The 24,710-nt window shown below is 38.1% G+C and overlaps 1 protein-coding gene across 3 annotated transcripts in view; it reads right to left on the reverse strand.

Moving 5' to 3' along the window:
* Positions 1–24,710, reverse strand: part of cux1.L (cut like homeobox 1 L homeolog) — a 248,213-nt gene that overhangs the window by 147,929 nt on the left and 75,574 nt on the right. For all 3 annotated transcript variants that reach the window (XM_018246296.2, XM_018246295.2, XM_018246294.2), the window contains exons 3-4: positions 15,455–15,502; positions 2,502–2,580 (exon numbers count right to left, since the gene is read on the reverse strand). In XM_018246296.2, coding sequence (XP_018101785.1) covers positions 2,502–2,580; positions 15,455–15,502 — 127 coding nt within the window. The remainder of the gene's footprint in view (positions 1–2,501; positions 2,581–15,454; positions 15,503–24,710) is intronic.

Below are 24,710 nucleotides of genomic sequence, written 5' to 3' on the forward strand. Positions count from 1 at the left end.
TAAAAAAAAAATCTGTTTGCTCTTTTGAGAAACGGATTTCAGTGCACAATTTTGCTGGAGCAGCACTATTAACTGATGTGTTTTGAAGAAAACATTTTTTCCCATGACAGTATCCCTTTAACCTTCCTTCCTAAAAGCAACAAAACCTTACATAGGGGAAATCAGGAATGTACTAAAGAAAAACCAAAGTGCTAACAGGTTTGATAAAGTTGATATAATATCCAGCAGGTTTACTTTTTCCCTCTATTACATTTCTCATGTAGTTTGTAAACTTTCTTTGATGTTACTGAAAGTTTTTAAAACATACCGGCACAGTCATATGACATATGTATTTTGAGGTGTGCAGTCACAATAACATGCCAACTAATGATGTGCGGGCTGACCAGAGACCGGTGGGTTCAGCCCGACCTCTGCACTTCATTTGCGGGTTCTGGTTGAGGCTCGGGTCGATAAAAACTCAACCCGCACATCCCTAATGCCAACCATCAATGGGCCTGGAATAAACATTATAATGAAATTAAACATGAATCATATTATGATAGTACTCATTATAGCCACGGGAGACTGGGTTTATATTTAGATTGAGACAATGCAAAATAAAGCTGGTCTCATTGTTAGGAACTGTAAATGCCACACCTGGTGAATAATGATAATTAGAATAAAACTGGGTTATGGATGAGAAACTTCCCACTCTCACAAATGAGATTCCCAAAGGATCCAGTGAATAAACAGACATAGATATTGTTGTGGGTATAGTTTGGTTTGTCTGGCTTTTATGAGGCTACGTTACAGTAAGTACATGTAAATGTCTTCTCTTCAGAGCATTATTTATGTATAAAACATTGTTGTGCTATTCTAATGTTAAAGTCAAACATATAGTTTACTGGGCTATGGCACACTGGTATACTTTCAGATCTGATGGAAAGCATCTGAAACTTCTTCCTCCTATTCACTTAAACGGGAAACAAGTCATAGCACTGGTATGGGGCTTTTTTCTGCCACCAGAGCAGTGTTTGGTTAACTTTTTCATTTCATTTCAGTTACTTTTCAGTTGGCCTTCATTTTTTCTTTTTTTATATTTTTTGAATTATTTGCCTTCTTCTGATCACTGACCCCATCTAAAAAACAAATGCTCTGTAAGGCTACAAATGTATTGTTATTGCTACTTTTATAACTCATTTTTTATTCCGGCCCCTCATGTTCATATTCCAGTCTCTTATTCAAATCAATGCATGGTTTCTAGGATAATTTGGAATCTAGCAACCAGACTGCTGAAACTGCAAATGAAAAGCTAAATAACTCAAAAGCCAATAATAATAAAAAATAAAAACCAATTGCAAATTGTCTCAGAACATCACTCTCAATACCATACTGAAAGTTAGATTAAAGGTGAACAACTCCTTTAAATGATCAGCAACATCAAAAAAATGTTATATGTATACATTTTAAAAAAAAACACCAAGACAAATTACACTTTAAAACCGCAAAGTCTTTTTAAGAATTAACTTACTGAAACCCCGCTTGCACTCCTCTTCAGAAAGCGATCCATCGTGCAGCACTTGATTTCTCCTCCCTGTCTTCCTTATAGGAGATAGCCAGGGAAGATAAATCGAGCGCCGCACAATGGATCGTCGCCATGTTGCCTTTTCTGAAGAGAAGTGGAAGCGGAGTTTCTGTAACATTTAATTTGTCTTGGTGTTTTTTTTAATGTATACTTACAATTTTTTTTTTGATGTTACTGGTCCTTTAAGAAGACTAACTTTCACAATACAATTTAAAGTCAAAGAGGGCATATAAACAAACATTACATTTGGTACAAACGTAAGTTGTCCTTGTTATTTTTTTCAGATATTTATGCCTATGTCACTTGTTACTGCTGTATGTTTAAGGAAAACCATGATGGTCACAGAAAAGCATGTGAATTGTTCTTACAAACACTAGTTAAATGAAGTGTGTAATAATGCAAACAAGGCATGCACTAAATCCATTTTAAATACCACATCCATAAAATAAAAATAAATTGAATTGTCTGAAAAAATTTCAGCTGTCTAGTTCTTGAATGCTATATGATTTGATTAGTGCTTAAATTCTACAGAGGAATCTAGATTCACTACAACTATAATTCCTATAGATACATAGGGGTAATAAATAGTTGCTCCAATGTAATATTTAGTCAAAGTATCTACCTGTTGTTGCATTGTGAATCTATTTTAATATACGTATAGCCTTTCACTTTTCTTGTTACCATTTATATGTTAGGGCAAGGGCATACAGGGAGATTTCAGAAACTTTGGTATCTCCAACTTTTAGTAGCCCAGGAGGTGGAAGCAAAATGCCAAAAAAACACTCCCACCTCTACCCAAACACTTGACAATTGATTCCACCTGTGTGGCATTGTCCTTAGAGTGGAATAATTAAGAGTGAGAGTATGAGATGAGTATGTCCCTGCACCCCAAAGGTCAGCAATTATATTTAACACAAATTAACACATTTTTTTTTACCTGGAACATCAATAAATCTCTTGTAAACATTCAGGAAGGCAGCCTCTGCTTCTTTGCTTCTTTTACTTAATGCATCAATCTAAATAAAACATTAGAAAACAAAACTTAATTACTTATTTCACAATATTTTTTTCAGATACATTTACATTACATGTACCCCCCAAACAGTGTAGGTCTCTATAGAAATATATTGCATAAAACAGCTCATATGTAAAACCCTAACTCATATAAATAATCCATTTTCATAATAATATACGTTTTTACTAGTTTGTGCCATTGGGTAAATAGAAAACTGGCATTTTAAAAAATAAGGGCAGCCCCTTGGGATCGTAGGATTCACAGTGCACACAAACATACCAAACAAACTATACTTGTTAGGTCACATGAGCCAAATTAAATTTGCTTCCACACTTCTTCCTGTTACTCTTAGGGCTGCATTATTTCTGGTCAGGTGATCTCTGAGGCAGCACACAGACCATTACGAAATGGTGGTTCAAGGCAAGAAATATAAAAGGGCAAGATTTACTTAAATGTATAAACCAGTTTGATACGTTTTTAATAAGCCATTTAATATGATGAAAACTATCTGTTGCTTAAATATTCATTTTGGGGGTTTAGCTTTCCTTTGAAACTGTTTGGGGCATAAATGCAAAAATAAAAAAGGATAATTAGAATACTGAGAATCTGAGCCTATGCCTTTCCCACTTGAGGAACTGTTAGGCCAGAGTCAGTACAGATCACAGAAGTTGGGTTTCTGCCTGCTTTACGCTATGGGAGTGCAGAGCAGCCACTTGTTAGTGCTTTTGTGGGCTGCCGTATCTCTGAATACAGGGAGGTTCTATGGTTACACACTAACCATAGTGTGTTTGTGATTTGTGTGAATGTTATAGGTAACAACCGTTTACTGCGACAGTGACTTGTGTGAATTATGATAGGCGTAACATTAGTGTAGAATAAAGCAAAATAAATAATAATAGTGATACAACGAGGTCCATTTCATTTAATAAATGTAGGGAATTCCTCGAGATTGATTTGGACCAGCAAACATTTGCACCAAATTTACCAAAATGCAGAAGTGGTTCATCATGTGTACATTCACAGGCTGACCAAGAACTGGCTCATTGCAATTTGGCTATACATGTTGGTAGGTGGATATTCATCTCATCAGCTTGAAGAGCAACTGGACATATATACTAAACTTGGCATGTGTGGGCACCTTTACATTTATACAAGTTAGTTAAAATGCAGGTACATAGGTGTAAAAACAACCGGAGCATAACTTGAGATGAAAAAAAACACATGTATAGTCAAAGCACACTGCTAATGAAGAGAACTCAGTGACCAAGATTCAAAATAGAATGTATTCTGGATAAGAAGGCTTATATGTACTGTGATCCTATTCAGCTGAAGCCAAAGTTCTGGTTTTACTTTTTCTCGGAGTCCAAAAAGTAGTGCATTGTTTCTTATAAGTAAATATGAAGTCAATTGGGCACAATAGCCTATTGATAATTAAAGGCGAACTAAGAGGAAGATGTAAATGTAATATTAGCTTCAGCATACTGAAATAAGAAACTTTCTAAATACAATCAATGAATTATTCTGCATTATTTCTGAAATAATCAAGTTTATCTTCACTATTCCTCTCTCAGCATCTGTTTGTTGTCTCATTCTGTCTTCATTCAGGAGTTGGGTGTCAGATCAATGATCCAATATATCTTATAGGGGGGCTCCTTTTGCCTAGAAGATGTATTAGAGCTCAGTCTATTAAAATGCCCAGAAATCCTGTATCTCTACATGCAGAATTTGTGCAAAAGGCAGTTCTTTTGTTGGATTTTGTTTGTACTGGAATCAGTTATTTGAGTGAGCTCTAATACATCTGCTAGGAAAGGGAGCACCCCTTTAATATAAAGGGGATCAGTCATCTGACACCCAACTGCTGCATGAAGACAGAATAAAGAGAAAGCTGCTGAAAGAGAAATAGTGAATATAAACTTGATTATTTTAGAAACAATGCAGAATTTCTAAATGATTGTATTTAGAAAGTTTCTTACTTCAGTATGAGGAAGCTTTTATTACATTTTCATTTTCGCAATAGTTCCCCACAGCACACAAATTTTTTATATAGCACATTTGTATCAGTATCCAAACTCAATCTAGCTAACACACTAGACTTTCTACTCCTAAGCCTTACTGAAGAACACAGCAGTAGCCTCTGAGCCTAACTTACAACACAACAACAACAAAATCTTACGATGTTATAAAATATATTTAGCTACCCATATCTTTTAGGTTCAAAAGTCCTTTAATATAGTGGGGTCAATTTGTAACAATTTTGAACAGCTAGCACAACACTGACACTATAAAGGATTTTATCAGACATACATTTCTGTTTTGCATAGAATTCTCTAATATAAACAATTTTAAGAATGTCCTGCTTAGTCGCTAGCTAGATTTATGGATGTTTGTGGTTTCTATAGGAGGAAACAAGATGGAGAAACCTAGACCTGAGTTGGCATTTCCAGTCCCTCTGAGTGCATTCCTGATCCAGGAGACTGGTAAACGCGAGTTCAGTCTCATACTAAAAGCCCCAAACATGACACCCTGGCCTAAGTTATACCTTTACAAGCATGTATTAAATTTCAAAGAAAAACAAAGTAGAATAAATATGGTATTGAAAAGAAGAAGCATATTAAATACATAATGCACATGATCTAAAATGTCGAGTATGACAAACAACCATAGAAATGCCTCAGCAAAATCTTGCTTTTTTAATAGAAAGAAAACAATTATTTGACAAAACCATTGCTATTGTGAAAAAAAGCCATAAGGTAACAAACAATCTAGATGAAATATACAAGCATATGCCTTTCTTTCGTTACAGTATCTATTAAAAAGTACTTGCCTATTCAAGATTTTGTGGCTGCCCGGAGTCTGTGTTTTGGGAAAGTGATTCACTCTGGTCTCTTAAGATGTTTCAGTGTACTAATTACAGCATGTAGATTTATTTCAATTGGATCTTGCTTTTTAAGAGATGCAATCATACTTATACTATATAATTTTGCCTTTTAACATACCCAAGGTATACAAAATCAATGGGAGACGGTATAGGAGACATGGGGAGGTGTTCACTCAACTTGCCTCGGTATATTATTAATTTGTAGATATTTCAAGACAAAATTATCCAAAAAGTATTCCAAAGGCCTATGCAAAGAATTCTTTAAGAGGGGTTTGGGAAAAACTCAATCTTCACCCCTAAATAAACATACACCTATAAGGTTTTATTGATAGGCTAAACAGGGGATAAAAAAAAAAAAGGTTTTCAGTCTAGGGCTGCCTTTATTCTTCATTTTTCCTTCTTCTTATACTTAGATACATAGAGTAGCACATTGATTTGGTATATTGGTATATATATATATATATATATATATATATATATATATATATATATATATATATATATATATATATATATATATATGCAGGGCAACACTACATGATACTTTCATTACTTTAAAACACTTTCATTTTTGGTGTTACTGTTCCTTTAACCTTTGATTGGATCAAGTATTATTATTTATAACAGATAAACAGGAATTTATTTATAAAAATTGTAATTATTTTATTAAAATAAGAGTCTGTAAAAGATGGCCTTCCTGTAATTCGAAGCTTTCTGGAAAACGGGTTTCTGGATAATGGATCCCATACCTATACTGACTTATGCACATGAAAGAACAACCTGTTTTGGGGGAAAGTAGCAGGAAGACTCCTCTTATAAGCCTAAAAACGGTCCTGTTCCTCCCAGTACAGCCTGGCTTGAGCTGCCCATACATGCCCGGATCTGGTTGAGAAGCTTGTCTGTTTTTCTTTTTTTTAACACACGGTCTCACTGTCTAGACGTACTCTCGGGAGTGGTTTAATAGACAGGGTTGTGACCCTATCAGAAAACTGAAAATTCAATCTGCTGGGTGGGTGGGTGGAACATTGGCAGATGAGAAAATGAGAGTCACAGAGCTACCTCCTATGAACTTAGCTCTTGCTTGGCTCATTAGATGAAAAAATGGGCTATTTGGCGATGTGGGTGGCAAAATCAAAGGCTGTTCACCTAATTTTTAAATGAGCTCAACATAAATATACTACAGTTTTAATTAAGAATAATTTATATTTTTTGTTATTTCTTGCACAATACAAGAAAACAAACCATCGTCACTTCAGCCTTTTTTGGTTCAACAGAGTCACAGTTTGCAGAGGAGAAACTAGTATTACAAAGACCAGTCTACTGAAAAGTTCTCTCTAAAACAAGTCCCTACTCACACCAACAAACTGCAAAGCCAAGTCTTTGTTTAAGCAGGTGATTGGAACAAGCAGGATACTTTTGTTACACAAGCCCTGTAACATTGCAGTCATATTTAGCAACAGTGTATATAGGTATATACTGCCCTTTTAAGGTCAGCTGAAGTTTTAGTTAGCCGAGCCTCACATGTCAGTGTTTATCTTTATAAGAGAAACATCCTCGTTACTACGAAAGCACTCGCATCTATTAGGGACCTTTATTTTAGTGTTAATCTCCCTTTAAATCCAATGTAAAACTGCAGGAAGAGAAACTGTATGGAAGTGATGATATATGACTTTAAACCTAAGAAAGGTTTACATTTTGTAATCTGAAATAGAAAGCTTGAAAGTAGTCTGAAGAGAGCACACTCAATGAGATTCAATTAGTGCAGGAATCATATTTCAATCGGACCCCTTGCGATCCATCCACAGCCCTCAAAGTGAAATATTACCACTCTCATCCTAGATATACCAGCTTACATATAGACTTACACATTTGTCTGTGCAAACTTATCTTGTATAAACACATGTCTGAGAGCTATGCGCAGTTCAAATAGGCCCTGCTTACTCATCCGCTCTTCATTTAAATGCACTCAGCTTGTGTTTATGCCACGTAGCTATGATCACACTCTCTATGTTCTCTAGTAAAGTCTGGCTTCCAAAAACAGCAGGTAAAATAAAGAAGTGGAGGAGTTAAGGAACAGGCTAAAATACTGTACTGACCACAAGGGCTTTTGAAGGCAATAAAACTAAAAAGGCAAGTGAACTATTATGTCCAAGAGGTTTTACGTCAAAATCTTTCACAGCAAAGCAAAGCAAGCTTTTCAAAAATTTGTCACGATAACATGAGTAAAGGGGAAATGTTCCCTTTAATTTGTTTTTGATTGTGCACACATAAACATTAGCTATTGTGGTGGGTCAGCATATTGTGGTGGGTCAGAAAAAAAATATGTGTGCATGAACATTCACACAAAGCTTAGACAGAACATTGTAATGTTATACCTCCCAACATTTTGGAAATAGAAAGCGGGGAGAAAAAATTCTGACCACACTCATTTTTGTGGCCACACCCCCTAATTACCATTTTTTTACAATATCTGGCAGGTTATGAAAGTTTGAACTAGGGATGCACTGAATCCACTATTTTGAAATTGGATGAACCCCCGATTCCTTCGTGAAAGATTCGGCCGAACCAAATCTGAATTTGCATATTCAAATTAGGGGTACTAAGGGGAAATTTTTTTTACTTCATAGTTTTGTGACAAAAAGTCATACAATTTCCCTCCCCGGCCCGGCATATGCAAATTAGGATTCGGATTTAGTTCAGCTGGGCAGAAGGATTTGGCCAAATTCGAATCCAGCTGAAAAAGGCCGAATCCCGAACCGAATCCTGGATTCAGTGAATCCCTAGTTTGAACATATTTCTGCGTTTTTTTCAGTTATTACAGTTTTGCTAATGAAGGTGAATTGCCCTTTAAGCTGTGAGTCTAACTTCCCCAAGAGACCTGTTTATCTAAATTGTTACAATTACTTATTTGCTTATCTCAAAATTGTTATAAAAGTATCTTAGTTGCACCTGGTGGCTGTTCTGGGCTCTCTGAAAAAAGTCAATTAAGTCAGAAACTTTGTATCTTTTTCTGGCTGTGCAGTGCAGAGAAAGTCGGGACTTTTCAGTACAAACGTGGGACTGTCCCGCTGAAAATGGGACAGTTGGGAGGTATGCAATGTATGGGATTCCTTATTTGGAAAGTTTAAATTCATAGGCAGACCATTTCCCATAGAGATCATTATCAGCAAATAATTAAAATTATTAAAAATGATTTCCTTTTTCTCTATAATAATTGATAGTACAGGTATGGGACCTGTTATCCAGAATGCTCGGGTTTTCCAGATAACAGATCTTTCCGTTATTTGGATCTTCATACCTTAAGGACAGAGACACACGTGGAGATTCAGGAAAATTAGTCGCACAGCTACAAATCATCTCTTCTTTGGGCGACTAATCTCCCCGCAATGGCTTTCCGTCTAGAATCTAAATCGTGGCGGGAAGGCACTCGGAGCGATTGTTTTCCGAAGTCGCCCGAAGTTTTCTCGTGAGGCAATTTAGGAATATGGAGTGATCCGAGTGCCATCCCGTCGGCGATTTAGATTCGAGCCAGCGGGAAGACAGTTTGGGGGGATTAGTTGCCCGAAGAAGAGGTGATTTGTTGCCGGGCAACTAAATCTCCCAAATCTTCACATGTCTCTGTCCTTAGTCTACTAGAAAATCATGTAAACATTAAATAAGCTGGTTTTGCATGTGATAAGGATTAATTATATATTAGTTGGGATCAAGTACAAGGTACTGTTTTATTATCACAGAGAAAAAGGGATAATTTAAAAAAAAATTAATTATTTGATTATAATGGAGCCGATGGGAGATGGCTTTTCCATATTCCTAAGCTTTCTGGATAATGGGTTTTCGGATAATGAATCCCAAATGAATCCTATTAGCTTATTTTATGATTTTAATGTATGGTGATCCAAATTACAGAATGATCCCTTATCTGGAAAACCCCATCATGGATAATAAATTCTACACCTGTACAGAGTTAGTTTTTAGTCTACTGGTGATATTTCAAATTACAGCTCTCACACATATTCCTACATGCAGTTAAATAAGGTGCTCCTACTAGAATAACTTACAGATCAAGCAAACGTTGTACCTTATTCATCTGCATGTATTCAAATATCTGCAAAAATCCACAGTCAATATCATTTAGTTAAAAAAATACACATTTATCTTTCTTGTTATAGAAAGCAGCAGCCACATTCAATTCTGTCTACCAAAGCAGTGACAAATGAAAAGCTCTCTGTGGCTGAAACTCTATGGGAAAGCAACATACACTGCCAAGTACCTTGATATCATGGGTTGGTAGACTTGTGCCATTAATATAAATACATAGCATGTTGCATTTCATGTAGCTTTATTCTGCATGTGAACATGGAACTACCATTAAACCTAAATGTTCATTGCTGCTGTTACTTATGACACAGCTTTAGCCACCTGTATTAAGGCAAACTCTACCAATAAAATGATTCCCTCATTCCCATCACGAGTTATTCCAAAATTGGACCTGAAAGTCTCTAGCTAGGCTTTCACCAGATTACAGTAAATATTGCACCCGAAGCTTTAGGTACCACTGCTGTAGCTGCTATTATTAAAGTACAAACAGTTCACTTTACGCCTCCTGAGTGACACATATATTGTGGAAAAAGCAACCAGATACAGCTTGCGAATACCACTCTGCCTCTCCTGTCCTCAAGTCACCCCACAGCTTCCAGCAAAACTGTGCAAAATGATGTTCCTCCTCCTCCTCCCCCTTTAGGCAGGGAAACCTTAGCGCTGTGCTATCTTCAAATTATTTGCATCCAAGCATCCAGTCCCCCCATCTGATGTTAAAGGGGACCCGTCACCCAAATAAAATATTCCAAATTCTATTTTATCATGTTAGTCAAGCAAAATGAACTTTAATTACACTATATAAATTATTTGTATCGTTTCCATCAGCCTGAACTCATAATTATAACACGCAGGCAGGAGTCATTTTGTGGACACTTATTAAGACAAGCCTTTCATCATCTCAGAATCTTGTTTGTGCACCAGAATGGGGGACCTGATGTCCATCCGCATGTACTGGTTACACAATGAAATGATTAAAGGGATACTGTCATGGGAAAAAAAAATTCCAAAATGAATCAGTTAATAGTGCTGCTCTAGCAGAATTCTGCACTGAATCCATTTCTCAAAAGAGCAAACAGATTTTTTTATATTCAATTTTGAAATCTGACATGGGGCTAGACATTTTGTCAATTTCCCAGCTGCCCCTGGTCATGTGACTTGTGCCTGCACTTTAGGAGAGAAATGCTTTCTGGCAGGCTGCTGTTTTTCCTTCTCAATGTAACTGAATGTGTCTCAGTGGGACATGGGTTTTTACTATTGAGTGCTGTTCTTAGATCTACCAGGCAGCTGTTATCTTGTGTTAGGGGGCTGTTATCTGGTTACCTTCCCATTGTTCTTTTGTTTGGCTGCTGGGGGGGGAAAAGGGAGGGGGTGATATCACTCAGACTTGCAGTACAGCAGTAAAGAGTGATTGAAGTTTATCAGAGCACAAGTCACACGACTTGGGGCAGCTGGGAAATTGACAATATGTCTAGCCCCATGTCAGATTTCAAAATTGAATATAAAAAATCTGTTTGCTCTTTTGAGAAATGGATTTCAGTGCAGCATTCTGCTGGATCAGCACTATTAACTGAGTCATTTTGAAAAAAAATGTTTTCCCATGACATTATCCCTTTAAGAGAAATGTAGGGAGAGCAGTGACATCTAGGAAGTGCTGAATGGAAAGTGAAAGTAATTGTCTGCTCCGCCTCTATGTCTTAAGGTGGCCATAGACGCACAGATAATATCGTACAAAACTAATTTTCGTAAGATATTCGGTGAGTGTATGGTGGGAAATGAGCTGACCAATTTTGGCAGAAGGCTTGGATTTCGGTCGTCTCGTCGATCGGGCTGGACGGAAAATTTGGATTGGGTGCCTTTGAAGGGACCCAAACATCGCCCACTGTTAGTGCTTAATCATCGGATACAGGTAGAATTCTATTCTTTCTACCTGTATATCTGATGATTCAGCTCTGCACGTGTGTATTGAAACAAGATCGTTTCCAAGAAAGATCGTAATTGTTACGTCTACGGCCACCTTAAGGCATAGAGGAGGGGCAGACAAAATTTGATTGACAGCTGAGATTTTTAAATGAGTTTACACCAACTATGAACGATTTAATAAAGAAAAAAATTGGGATTTCATGTTTAATTTGAAAAGGACTTTTATTAAAGGATAAGTAAACCTTTAAAATAAATGAATGTAAAATTGATGAGGGGGCTATTCTAAGCACTTTTGTCATTTACACTCATTATTTATTTTGTTTTGATTCCAAGATATTAAGGGATACATGTGCTGTTAATATGAATGAATTGTGTTCCAACAGCGCCACCTGCTGGTCAGTTTCCCACCAGTCTGACCAGCAAGTAGTCAAGGAAGTTGTCTGGAGAAAGAAAGAGGCTGATGTTCTTCTGCTTAGGAAAGATGTGAGAAAGGTTTCTAATTTTATTCCTAAGCAGAAGAACATCAGCCTCTTTCTTTCTCCTGACAACTTCCTTGACTACTTGCTGGTCAGACTGGTGGGAAACTGACCAGCAGGTGGCGCTGTTGGAACAAAATTCATTCATATCAACAGTACATGTATCCCTTAATATCTTGGAATCAAAACAAAATAAATAATGAGTGTAAATGACAAAAGTGCTTAGAATAGCCCCCTCATCAATTTTACATTCACTTATTTTAAAGGTTTACTTATCCTTTAAACAGCTTTTTATGTCTGGGCGACAGGTCCACTTTAAGTCAACCAGCATCTGATCTTATGTCCCTGACACTTTTACGGTGACCCCAAATCTCCCCCAGAAAACTAGTTACATAAGATAAAGAAAAACACTAACAGGGAAATAAATTATAAGACATTATTCTTTTGTTTCCATAGTAAAACATGAAAATCCAGCCCCCCCCCCATGTCATATGCACTCAGCTCTTCACTTAGATCCTAGCTACTGAATTCCATGTGCTTATGTGTAATGGCTGTGAAAAAAACTTGTCGAGGGTCTGCCAGCAGCAAATCCCTCTACAGCATAATATCTATGGAGTTGCAAAGAGCAGACGATCTAGAAGAGGTTAACTCTCGAGTAGCTGGCGCCTCTCCAGCCTTTGTAGAAGAATCCCTACTAATGTGAGAGCACAAAGCCGAGTTGAGGCCAGCCGTGATTAATAGACTGCTGAATACGCTCCTTTCCACGCACACACACACTTTTCATTCCCCTGCTTCCATAGATCATAGGCTTATCCTCGAAATATCTGACTGAAATTGAATTTGGCTTCTCTCTCAACCGTTCATTTCCTATGTTATGCAAGGTTATATCCTTTTCTGCATGAGCAGAACCAAACCAGCTGCAGCTCAGGAGAAGAAAATATGTTTTCAATTATGGAGTTGGCCTGAAAACAGAATGGTAGATCTGAGCGAGTCCTTAATAGAGCTATCATTGAGTGAACCTGCTAGACAAATCCTATTAATTGGGTGTTTAGCCTTACACGGGGAACCTTTGATAGAGCCAGCACTATTTACCTCGCAAGCTACACCTTTATATCACAGCAGGAAGCTAATATACAAGCTTCCTCGGCTGGATATACCGTACCAAAGTTTGACACGACTAGGACAGAATATTACGTCTCTAAATATAATCACACACACATAGTGTCACCAATGTATAGTGCAGAGCTGAATGAGATTATTGATCCTCAAAGGGGGACATGATTCTTGAAAGCTTATCAAAAGCACTTCTGGACAACAACATAATAAGGATTTTGACAAGGAGAACACAGACGTTTCTGCAGACAAAAGACCTTCACAAGATGTTCTCTAAATGTATCTATTTGACAAATACAAAGTGAAATCATACAAACGGTTGTTGGGCTTGGGAAGCACTTTATGTCTTTCACCAGTGATCCCCAACCAGTAGCTCGTGAGCAACAAGTTGCTCTTCAACCCCCTTGGATGTTGCTCTCAGTGTCCTCAAACCAGGTGCTAATTTTTAAATTCCAGGCTTGGATTTTTAAATTCCAGGCTTGGAAGCAAGTTTTAATTGCATAAAAACTAAGTATAGTGCCAAGTAGTCTCTTGTAGGCAGAGCCGTAACTAGAGGGGGCGGGCCCTGGCGCGGGACGTGCAGCCGGGCCCCGCCCCCTCTGTACGGCCAAAAACGGCCGCATTAGAACAGTGGCGCAAGCTGCCGGGGGGGGGCGGGCCCTGGCCCAATCGCACCCCCTGCTCCCCTGGTAGTTATGCCACTGCTTGTAGGCTGCCAGTCCACATAGGGGCTACCAAATAGCCAATCACAGTCCTTATTTGACACCCCAAAGGGACTTTTTCATGCTTGTGTTGCTCCCCAACTCTATTTACATTTGAATGTGGCTCACGGGTAAAAAAGGTTGGGGACCCCTGTCCTACACGAATACATGAGCGCTGGTTTGCATCTTTCTCATTTCTCTGCTTCACAAGCGCCTTTCCTCAGATATTTAATGAATTGGACATTTAGTAGGTTGTGTAATAAAAAATGCAAAGCTTGCAACAGGTCTAATGTTTACAGGTCACCTTTGAGTTAACTTTTAGCAAGATGAAGAGAGTGATCTTTTCTAAGACAATTGGCAATTGGTATTTATTTTCTATTATTTGTGGTTTTTAAATTATTTAGTGTTATTTAATGTTTAAATGTCTTAACGTATGGTGATCCAAAATAAGGAATGACCCCTTATTCGGAAAGCCCCAGGTCACATGCATTCTGTATAATAGGTCCCATACCGGTACATGATGTGTTGCTGTGTATTATTGCACCAGGGCAAAGTTTGTGCCTTTTATTACATATAGGGGTTATAGTCCTACTTAACTGGAGAAATGTTTTGGTAGCTGCTCAATAGCCTATAATAAAATAACTCCTCAATGCAAGAGTTCTGCCCAATAAGAGCACAGACAGACGAGTGCACAATTAGTGGGAGAGTTTTGAAGAGGAGAGATACTTTTTTCCGTGGAGGGATCTGTTTCTACATTCTTTCAGGGTCTTATTTGTAAATTTCAAACTCTTATTTGTAAAGATTTTTGTAAGACTCATTAAAAAAAAAAACATCTTTAGTGGTGATGAACATCAGACTGGTTCTGCTTCTAAATACTTTTATTTACAGATGTTGAATAAACAAATATAATATCTAAAGCATTTATCATTTGGCTGTTGCTACTCCTTTAAGTAAAGGCAACGTTTCCATTTGTCACTTTAATCCCATTCATGTACACACACACCCCCCAGGTTAATTTTGGCTAGTTTTCTGTAGTTGACAATGTTAACCTCTTGCCTTTAATAATTACATACTCACGTTCTCTAGGGTAATAAAACCGACGAAAATTTAAACCAGAGACCTGCACCAAATCTTAGTAGGTAAGCTTTAGAATAATAAGCAGAATCCCTAAAATGTACAAGTTGACTATCCCATATCCATTGTCCAAAGGTTTTGGATCAGCTTAGATTAGTTGTCCAACGACAAATCTCCTCTTCTTCAGGGCAACTAATCTCCCCAAACTGCCTTCCCTTGCCTTCCGCCGGCTAGAATGAAACGCTGCATTTTCCGAAGTCGCCTGAAGTTTCCTTCTGAGGCAACTTTGGAAAACAAAGTGCTCCGAGTGCCTTCCTGCCAGCGATTTTCATTCTAGCAGTTTGGGGAGCTAGAATCTGAATCGCCGGCAGGATGGCACTCGGAGCGCTTCGTTTTAGTTTCCTCGTGAGGAAACTTCAGACGACTTCGGAAAACTAAACGCTCCGAGTGCCAGCCCGATTTAGATTGTAGCCGGTGGGAAGGCAGTTCAGGGAGATTAATCGCCTGAAGAAGATGTGATTTGTCGACAGGCGACTAATCTCCCTCAATCTCCACGTGTGTCTCTGCCCTAAAAGGTTAAAATACTCTTTAAAGTCTGGAAAAAAAATCTCTTACCTCTGCTTGGAAACTCTTTAATAACGGAGCTACCTGTTTGCGCAAATCCTGTAATGAAAAGAGATAATGAAAGGGGTTAGACGTAGGTACATCACATTGGCTCTTACATGCTATACTGTGATATAAATGCAACAGAAGTAAAAGACACCTACAAACGTATTGCATTCACTTCACAGTCCCTAAGAGTTACTTGCATTTACAGAAGTAGCATCCAATTCACGCATACTATAGATCTCATAGGAGAAATGATTCAAAACATCCCTCAGTAACAGTAAGGCTGATGGCAGTAAAATTACTTTTGTAACTAATCCAGTCAAACTGTAAAATAGCAGGCCATGTTTAGACCTTGGCAGCTTTAATGCTCAAGGGGCAGTCCTTCATTTCCAGTTCTATTTTAAAGTAGAGTTCCAGCCAAAAGAAATGTTTCGCCCTTCTGGCAGGGTAATAATGTTCAATGGGAGTTTGTAAAACCTTTACAAAGGCAGAAAAGCTCACACTGGAGATGGCTGCATGGAAGCTGTGCAACCTGCTTTCTCTAAGTCTGGCTGTGAAATCTGAACGTACTTTATTATTAAAACATGTACTATAATTCCACTGCATTGTCGCTTTTGGTCACCTTAAAGGGGTTGTTCACCTTTGAGTTAACTTTTAGTATGATGTGTAGAGAGTGATATTCTGGGACAATTTACACATGGTTTCATTTTTTATTTGTGGTTTTTGAGTTATTTAGCTTTTTTTTCAGCAGCTCTCCAGGTTGCGATTTCAGCAATCCAGTTGCTAGGGTCCAAATTACCCTAGCAACCATACATTGATTTTAATAAGAGACTGGAATAAGAGAGGGCCTGAATAGAAAGGTAAGTAATACAACGAAGCAATAACAATAAATCTGTAACCTTACAGAGCATTTGTTTTTTAAATGGGGTCAGTGACCCTCATTTGAAAGCTGGAAAGAGTCAGAAGAAGGAGGCAAAACTATAAAAAAACAGCTATTCTATAACATACTAAAAGTTAACTTAAAGATGAACCATCCCTTTATACAAACACAAATCTTAACCTGATTTCCTGAGGATTTTGTTTCTTAAACTCCTTGCCTGAATCACTTAAAACCTGCTGGAAACTGTGTTGCATCTAAGTAATTCAGACATGGAAGTTTAGGCATCTGTACAAGTGAAAATCTGTTGTTTTGAACCGAAAATCCGTCATTCCACATAAATCAAAATAACAAGTCTGGCTACTGGGACAGTTATCGATAAAACAAGAGACAAAAAACGAGCCATTCTGTCCCTCATATTAGTCACCTATTGACTTTGATGCATGCTCTAATCCAGACACACAGTCCTAGACCACAGTGGATAAATACCAGGCATATACTGACCTCCATGATGTTTTTAATAGGAATGAATTTGGCTTGACAAATAATAATTACAATAATAAATAAAAATAATGGTGAATTAAAACTCCTGTGCGCAAATAAAGAGATACTTTTATATTGTATGTATTGTGATACAGATAGGCAGACCTAAAGGCCCCCATACACAAGCAGATATAAGCCATCAAGAGATTAAGTCAGAAGTTTATTGAGCAGTGTATGGGGCCCTCAGACAGGCTTAGCCGATCGATATTGGCCAGATGTCGATTGGGCGGGTTAAAAATCCTGTCGGATCGAGGAATGCATCGGTTCATTGATGCGGTCCGCGATCCAACCACCCAAATTCATCCCCTAGGGCCCAACGCTCGGATCAGCCCAATATTGTCCACCTCATGGTAGGCATATCGGGGAGTGATCCGCTTATTTAGTGACCTTGTCAAACGAGTGGATCTCCGTATGTATGGCCAGCTTAAAGGAGAATTCAACCCGTAATAAAAAAAAAAAACCCTCCCCCTACCCTGGGTAGACCCCCTCCCTCCTCCCCCCCAGCCTACCTGCCCCCCGGGCAAATGCCCCTAATTTTTTAATCACCCCTCCGTGCAGATTCTGACCTCGGAGTTCACGGCAGCCATCTTCTTTCTTCTGACTTTTTCGGTGCATGTACATGCGCAAAATCATAATTTTCGGTAATGGCCCGAAGGTCACGAAAAAGTCTGATTTTGCGCATGCACCGAAAGTCATGAAAGTTACCAAAAAATCTGATTTCAGAACTTTCGGTAATTTTCATGACTTATTGGTCTCCGAAAATGCCGTCAATATGCAAAGATTACCGGAGAAGAAGAAGATGACTGCCGTGAACTCTGAGGCCAGAATCTGCACGGAGGGGTGAATAAAAAATGAGGGGCATGTGCCCAGCGGGGAGGGGGGGGGGAGGCTGGTGTGGTGGCAGGTATGCTGGGGGGGAGGAGGGAGAGGGGGAGGGGTTTTTTTTATTACGGGTTGAATTCTCCTTTAAGGCATGCACATTAGCAATTGCAGATGTTGAAAGAGGCAACTCTGCCTCCTAGTTGGGCAATGACGACGTATAATAACAGCGGGAGTTCTGAAGGTGGCATATATTCAGATCCCAAAGATCCCTCAATCACTGTAAACCATAATAATAATAATAAGTATATTTAAATAACCCTTTGTGTGCCATAGATTGAAAATTCTATTGTAAGGACACTGTTACTTCATGGCACAAACTGTAAGTTTCTGAGTTTCATGTTATCTAGTGTAAGATCACGTGTTTCCAATGGATTAAAAAATAAAACAAGGCAAGCTGTCTTCCATTGCAGCAGCCTCTCTGTGGCAGTGGCTATAAGGACCTCACACAAAGAATGGTACTATGAAGCTGTAGTTCTTGACACTTTACAGATGTGGTTTACAAGGGAGATAAATCACCCTGCCATATATAATTAAAGGGTCACTAGGAGGAATCGATGTTTAGGAAGTGCTCCATTGTACAGCCCTTGGACAACCAAAATAGTCAATATGGGGGTCAGACTCTTAATCCCATTGCTGCCATCTGCTATCATGACCTCTTGAGTGGATCCAATATTAAAAAATCGATTCCAACAAATGCAAACCTAATGCACAAGAAACCACAAATAAATACTGACTCAAAGAGTGGGTGCATATTTCATGCATTTGTATTGTCCCATTAATGTGCCCCCCTTGACCGTAATATTGTCTGATGAGTGCACAATACCCATATGATTACTAGATTTTGGGATCTAGTCAACCTGAAATGCAACAAAAAAGCCTCTGTGTAGTTGCTGCTGAACCACAACTCCCATATTGACTGCCAAATGCTGTTATATTGTGCTGAGAATTACAATTAGCCATAGCTGATACTGACTGAGCAAGTATTCACTACAGGTTTCTTATTCTGGTTCCATACAGACTCCAGCAGGCTTTGTGGTTCATAGCTTCAGCTTTCATGAGATTCTCACTCTAAACTGGCAGCTACAAATGAAGTTACACATAATTTAAGCTCCCAATTAACTATTTAATAGAACCCACGGGAGCATCAATTGTGTAATGATGCCAGTAATCAATACTAAATGCAGCATAAAGCCTCCCTGAATACACATCCTTAGTGAGCAGCTAGTAAGAATGGCTGGATCTAAAATATTCCACAATTGTTCCAGCACCTAATGGAGAAAATGAATGTAGAAAGATGTTAAAACTTCCATAGCACTAGCAGTTAACATTCAACACTTCCACTAATGCTGATGCAGCATCGTCAACAGCTTTTGGGAGGCAGTTTTGATGATAAAGTAACAAGTATGGCAACGTTTAGACAACAATACATAAACCCAAACATTTGTTTAATACAAGGATGGGAAAGCAAGCTTGTAAAGTCTCTGTCCTTTAAGCTACATTACCAAATAAAGTGTTTTTTTTAAAAAATTTAAAGCAATTGTATAGATTTCTTAAAAAAAAAAAATAGTGTTCTCATATCTGGCAGCATCCTGCCATTGTTTCCAATCCAAATTCCTTTTTTTTAATGGCTAGAACACTAAAATGAAAGCCATATGTCAAAAACATTAACAGATATGTTTCTGCCCGGCATCTACTTATTAAATATAGGAAGCTGCTACTGGTACACAGGAGCTTATTTATAGCAATGGAATTACAGAGCCTTAATGGTACAATTTGGGGTGATATGATTGTTTGGGTCCCCCCCCCACACGCCAATCTGATGTAATCCTCACCCCAAGGGAATTTAACACTTGCCTGATAGATATCCTCTATCCAGAAAAGAGAGAGTTAAAGGGATGGTTCACCAAAGTAGCAGTGACAATAAATTTGTAGCCTTACAAGGCATTTGTTTTTAGGGGGTCAGTGACCCCCATTTGAAAGCTGGAAAGAGTCAGAAGAAACAGGCAAATAATTAAAAAACTATAAAAAAAATAAAAATAAAGAAGACCTAATAAAAAGTTGCTTAGAACTGGCCGTTCTATAACATACTAAAAGTTAACTTAAAGGATAAGTAAACCTATAAAATAAGTGAATGTAAAATCGATGAGTGTTTTTCTAAGCACTTTTGTCATTTAAATTCATTATCTATTTTCTTTTTATTCCAAGATATTAATGGATACATGTGCAGTTAATATGAATGAATTTTGTTCCAACAGCGCCACCTGCTGGTCAGTTTCTGACCAGTCTGACCACCAAGTAGTCAAGGAAGTTGTCAGGAGAAAGAAAGAGACTGCTTCGATATTCTTCTGCTTAGGAAAGATGTAAGAAATGTTTCTAATTGTTTTCCTTAGCAGAAGAAATCCAGAGCAGCCTCTTTCTTTCTCCTGACAACTTCCTTGACTACTTGGTGGTCAGACTGGTCAGAAACTGACCAGCAAGTGGTGCTGTTGGAACAAAATTCATTTATTATGAACAGCACATGTATCGCTTAATAGATTGGAATAAAAAGAAAATAAATAATGGATGTAAATGACAAAAGAGCTTAGAATAGCACTCATCAATTTTACATTCACTTATTTTAAACGTTTACTTATCCTTTAAGTTAACTTTTAGTATGTTATAGAACATCCAATTCTAAGCAACTTTTTATTTGGTCTTCTTTATTTATTTTTTTTATAGTTTTTTTAATTATTTGCCTGTTTCTTCTGGCTCTTTCCAGCTTTCAAATGGGGGTCACTGATCCCATCTAAAAACAAATGTCTTGTAAGGCTACAAATGTATTGTTACTGCTACTTTTATTACTCATCTTTCTATTTGGGGGCTTTCCTGTTCATATCCCAGTCACTTATTCAAATCAATGCACATTTAATAGGGTAATTTAAACCCTAGCAACCAGATTGCTGAAACTGCAAACTGAAGAGCTGCTGAATAAAAAGCTAAACAACTCAAAAACCACAAATAATAAAAAATGAAAAGCAATTGCAAATTGTCTCGGAATATCACTCCCTATTAGGGATGCACCGAATCCACTGTTTTGGATTCGGCCGAACCCCTAAATCCTTCGTAAAAAATTCGGCCAAATATCGAAACTAATCCTAATTTGCATATGCAAATTAGGGGTGGCAAGGGGAAAACATTTTTTACTTCCTTGTTTTGTGACAAAAAGTCACGCGGTTTCCCGCCCTTAATTTGCATATGCAAATTAGGATTCGTATTCGGCCGGGCAGAAGGATTTGGCCGAATCCGAATCCTGCTGAAAAAGGACGAATCCTGGCTGAATCCCAACCGAATCCTGTATCATACTGAAAAATCCCTTTAAGTAAAACTTCCTATCCTAAACCAGCTGTAAAACTTTCTGTCAAGCTACAAAACTGTTCATATACTTTGTAATTAATCGCTACACATTTTCTTTCCTCCATTTGACCTAACAGCAGTGCCGCCTTTAAAAATAGAAGTGCAGCCTTAAAACGCATTTACCAGGTACATTTCTGTGTGCTGTGGTGATAAATAAAAAATACCTTGAACTGCGTAAGCTCGCAGGCGTTACTGAAATTCTCGTTCACGGATCTTGTGAAAATTCCATTAGCTTTAATTATTCACTAGCAGGAGATGTAGATTACTCTTCTTGACCTATTTCTCAGAGCAATGATTAAACAGAAGTATCCTGCGATTGCACGTAAGCCAACTCAGGGTGCTCAAGTGAATATAGGTTGATGCAGGAGATATAAATCAGACAAACATGCAGAGAGTGACGCAGTGCCACCGAGGAAGTGAATTGCATAGGTATCTCTTTTTTCATGGTCGTTTGTCTTTGTAATAAAAACTACAACTTGAAATTTAAACAAGAGATCTTACATTTATATATTTATCTATTTATATTATATACCATTTCTATTAGTGAGATTTTCCAAAGCTGCCATTTAGGTGCAGAAATCTGCATTACAATACCGACCTTTCATAAGCAAGTCCTCTCCAAAGATAAAAGTGTGCCAATTAAAGGAGAATGAAAGCTAACAAAGCAGTTTATTGCGTATATATTAGCCACAATAGTGCAAGCTATAACACTATATTTATTCTGCAGAACAGCTCTAGAAGCTCTCTCTGTTTGTTTAGGATAGCAGCTGCAGTATTAGCTTGGTGCGACATCACTTCCTGCCTGAGACTCTCCCTGCTCACTCATAGCTCTGGTCTCAGATTACAGCAGAGATAGGAGGAGGGAGGGGGGGGAGTAAACTGAGCATGCTCAAGCCCTAGACCTGGAGGTTTAAGCTGAAAACAGGAAGTCTGATACAGAAGCCCATGTGTACACAATAGAAGGAAAGAAATGTAGTGTTTCTTTTGACAGAGGACTCAGACCAGCAATACTTTTAGGGTTTACTGGTATATTTATCTTTATATAGACCTTTCTGATAAAAGCTTACTTAATTTTAGCCTTTCCTTCTCCTTTAAAGGCTGCAACAGCCGGGTGTCATTTGTTGATAAAACCTTCTCAAACGTCTGCAAAACACCTACATTTCATTAAGCTTTCCTATAACTTTGCCGATGCTAGTTGAATGATAAACTACCCGCACTGCTTGTTAAATCTCGTTCCTTCAGGTGCAGAGCAATTATAATTCCAAGCATCACTGGGCATAACAACACAATGTATCCATTAAATAGAAATCCATTTTACACTCTTTTACCAATGAAGACACATGAATAAGGAAGTTCTTTTTTAAAATAGTGCAACAGCCTTATTGATTGTATCTAAAGGCCATTTAACTGGACCCTGGGATTTAGAGCCCGAAATACACTTGCTTAGCGACTAATCTCCTCTTCTTTGGGGCGACTAGTCTCCCTGAACCATTTTCCGAAATTGCCTCATGAGGAAACTTCGGACGACTTCGGAAAACGAAGCGCCGCAAGTGCCATGCCGCAGGTGATTTCTCATTCTAGCAGGCTGAAGACAGGGGGAAGCAGTTCGGGGAGATTAGTCGCCCCACAGAAGAGGCAATTAGATGTCGGGCGACTAAATCTCCCCGAATCTCCAGGTGTTGCCTGAGGGTAAGGCCACACTAGGCATTTTGGGGAATTTGGCGACCAATCTCCCCAAACACCTTCCCTCACTCTGAGCTGGCTAAAATGAGATTAAAAAAAAAAAAAAAAAAACGCCGGCGATAATCACACGCAGAGATTCGTTTTCCGAAGTCACCTGAAGTTTCCTTGTGAGGCGAATTCAGAAAACGAACCGCCGCATTTGATTAGCGCCGGCGGTTTTTCATTTTAGCCGGCGCAGAGTGAGGGAAGGCGTTTGAGGAGATTGGTCGCTGCAAAGAGGAGGCGATTAGTCGCCAGGTAACCAAATCTCCCCAAAATGTCCAGTGTGGCCTTACCCTTATAGACCAGCTATCTATTTGCACTTGCTGCTGTGCTTGATACTTTACATCTTTATTGCCTCTAAACATTATCAGCCCAGATATATGTAATTTAGATAAAGTATAAATGGAACAGTGATAACATTCAGCAGCCTTTCAAGCAGAACAGAAATACAAATGCAATACAAATAGGCCTAGGCAAGCACACTCTCTTAGCAATAAAAAGTACAGCTCAAGTAGCACAATAATATACTTGTGTCTTAAACGCATTGTTAAGAACTTTTTATTATTTTTCCATAGTAAAAAGATTTTTCTACAGCACAAGACTTCTAGGTGACATTGACATTGCTTTTCTGAACACATATTCTTTTATACCTTCTATAAAGATAAAGTGTGGACCTTCTAGGGCTACCAGAGAATGTGAAATCCAGGTGACAGACATGATATTATTATATACACATTATAGGTATTATGACTAAAGCTGGACATAGCCATGAAAGAGCTAGGGCCAAATAATCGGATCAGAGTAGGTGTTTATGCAGGCCTTTGGGAGAGAACTAATTTATGAAGTTCTTGCCCCATCGGGATTTTCAGATCTGTCTGATAAGATATCCGGATATTCAGACAGAAATCTATAGCATAGTCTATCAAAGGAGACCATACATGGGCAGATAAGCTGCTGATCCAGTCTCAAGTGGTGGAGATGAGAAAGGGCTGATGAAGATTGTCCTTGACTGGGGCCCACTAACACTCTGGTTGGCCATCTGTCCGCAACAAAGGTAACACATTATATAATTATTATATAGTACATAAAAGCCTTAAATATCCTGCAAATTATACCCTTATAACAGAGCTTAGTGATGTCATCAGTTATAATCGGTGCTTAGTGATGTCATTTGTGTCTCATGACTAGCTGAGGTGTGTATATGCACCCCCTGTTATAAAATATGATGATATTGGGAAGCACATTTATGAAAAGATGAATTTAGAATTCATGGGAGTTTTTAAAAACTCCCATAAACCCCCATAAATTCAAGATTCAACCAATCAATTTATTTTAAAAAATCTAATTTTTCAACTCGGATTAAGGCAATCAAATGAAAAACTCGAATAACACTCCAATGTCAGGAAGGCTGCAAACAACTCGGAATTGATACCTGGACTTTTCCCATTGACTTAAACAGCAATTCGTCAGGTTTTAGGTGGCGACCAGTCGAATTTGAGTTCTTGAAAGGCCAGAGTATGATAAATCTCGAAAATCAAATTCAATTTAAAAAAAAAAAAAAAAAAACCAACTCAAATCGAATTTGAATAACTGCCTAGTCGAATTTGACAGTTTTGACCATAAAAAAACTCGAAAATTCGAATTTTCAATTCGAACCTTGATAAATCTGCCCCTAGCAGTCATCTAGGAGTTCCATGACCTGTATAGCAGCAGTATTCAAAGAATGTTTATGGAGAATATTTCTTTTTGAACTGTGACTACCTATGATATTTTTATAACCAGACTGGATATGTTGGGTTAAAAATAGTATAACTGGTGACTGTAAATGAATTACATTAGTTA

This window comes from Xenopus laevis, chromosome 2L (genome assembly GCF_017654675.1).
Source record: "Xenopus laevis strain J_2021 chromosome 2L, Xenopus_laevis_v10.1, whole genome shotgun sequence".
Lineage (NCBI taxonomy): Eukaryota > Metazoa > Chordata > Amphibia > Anura > Pipidae > Xenopus > Xenopus laevis.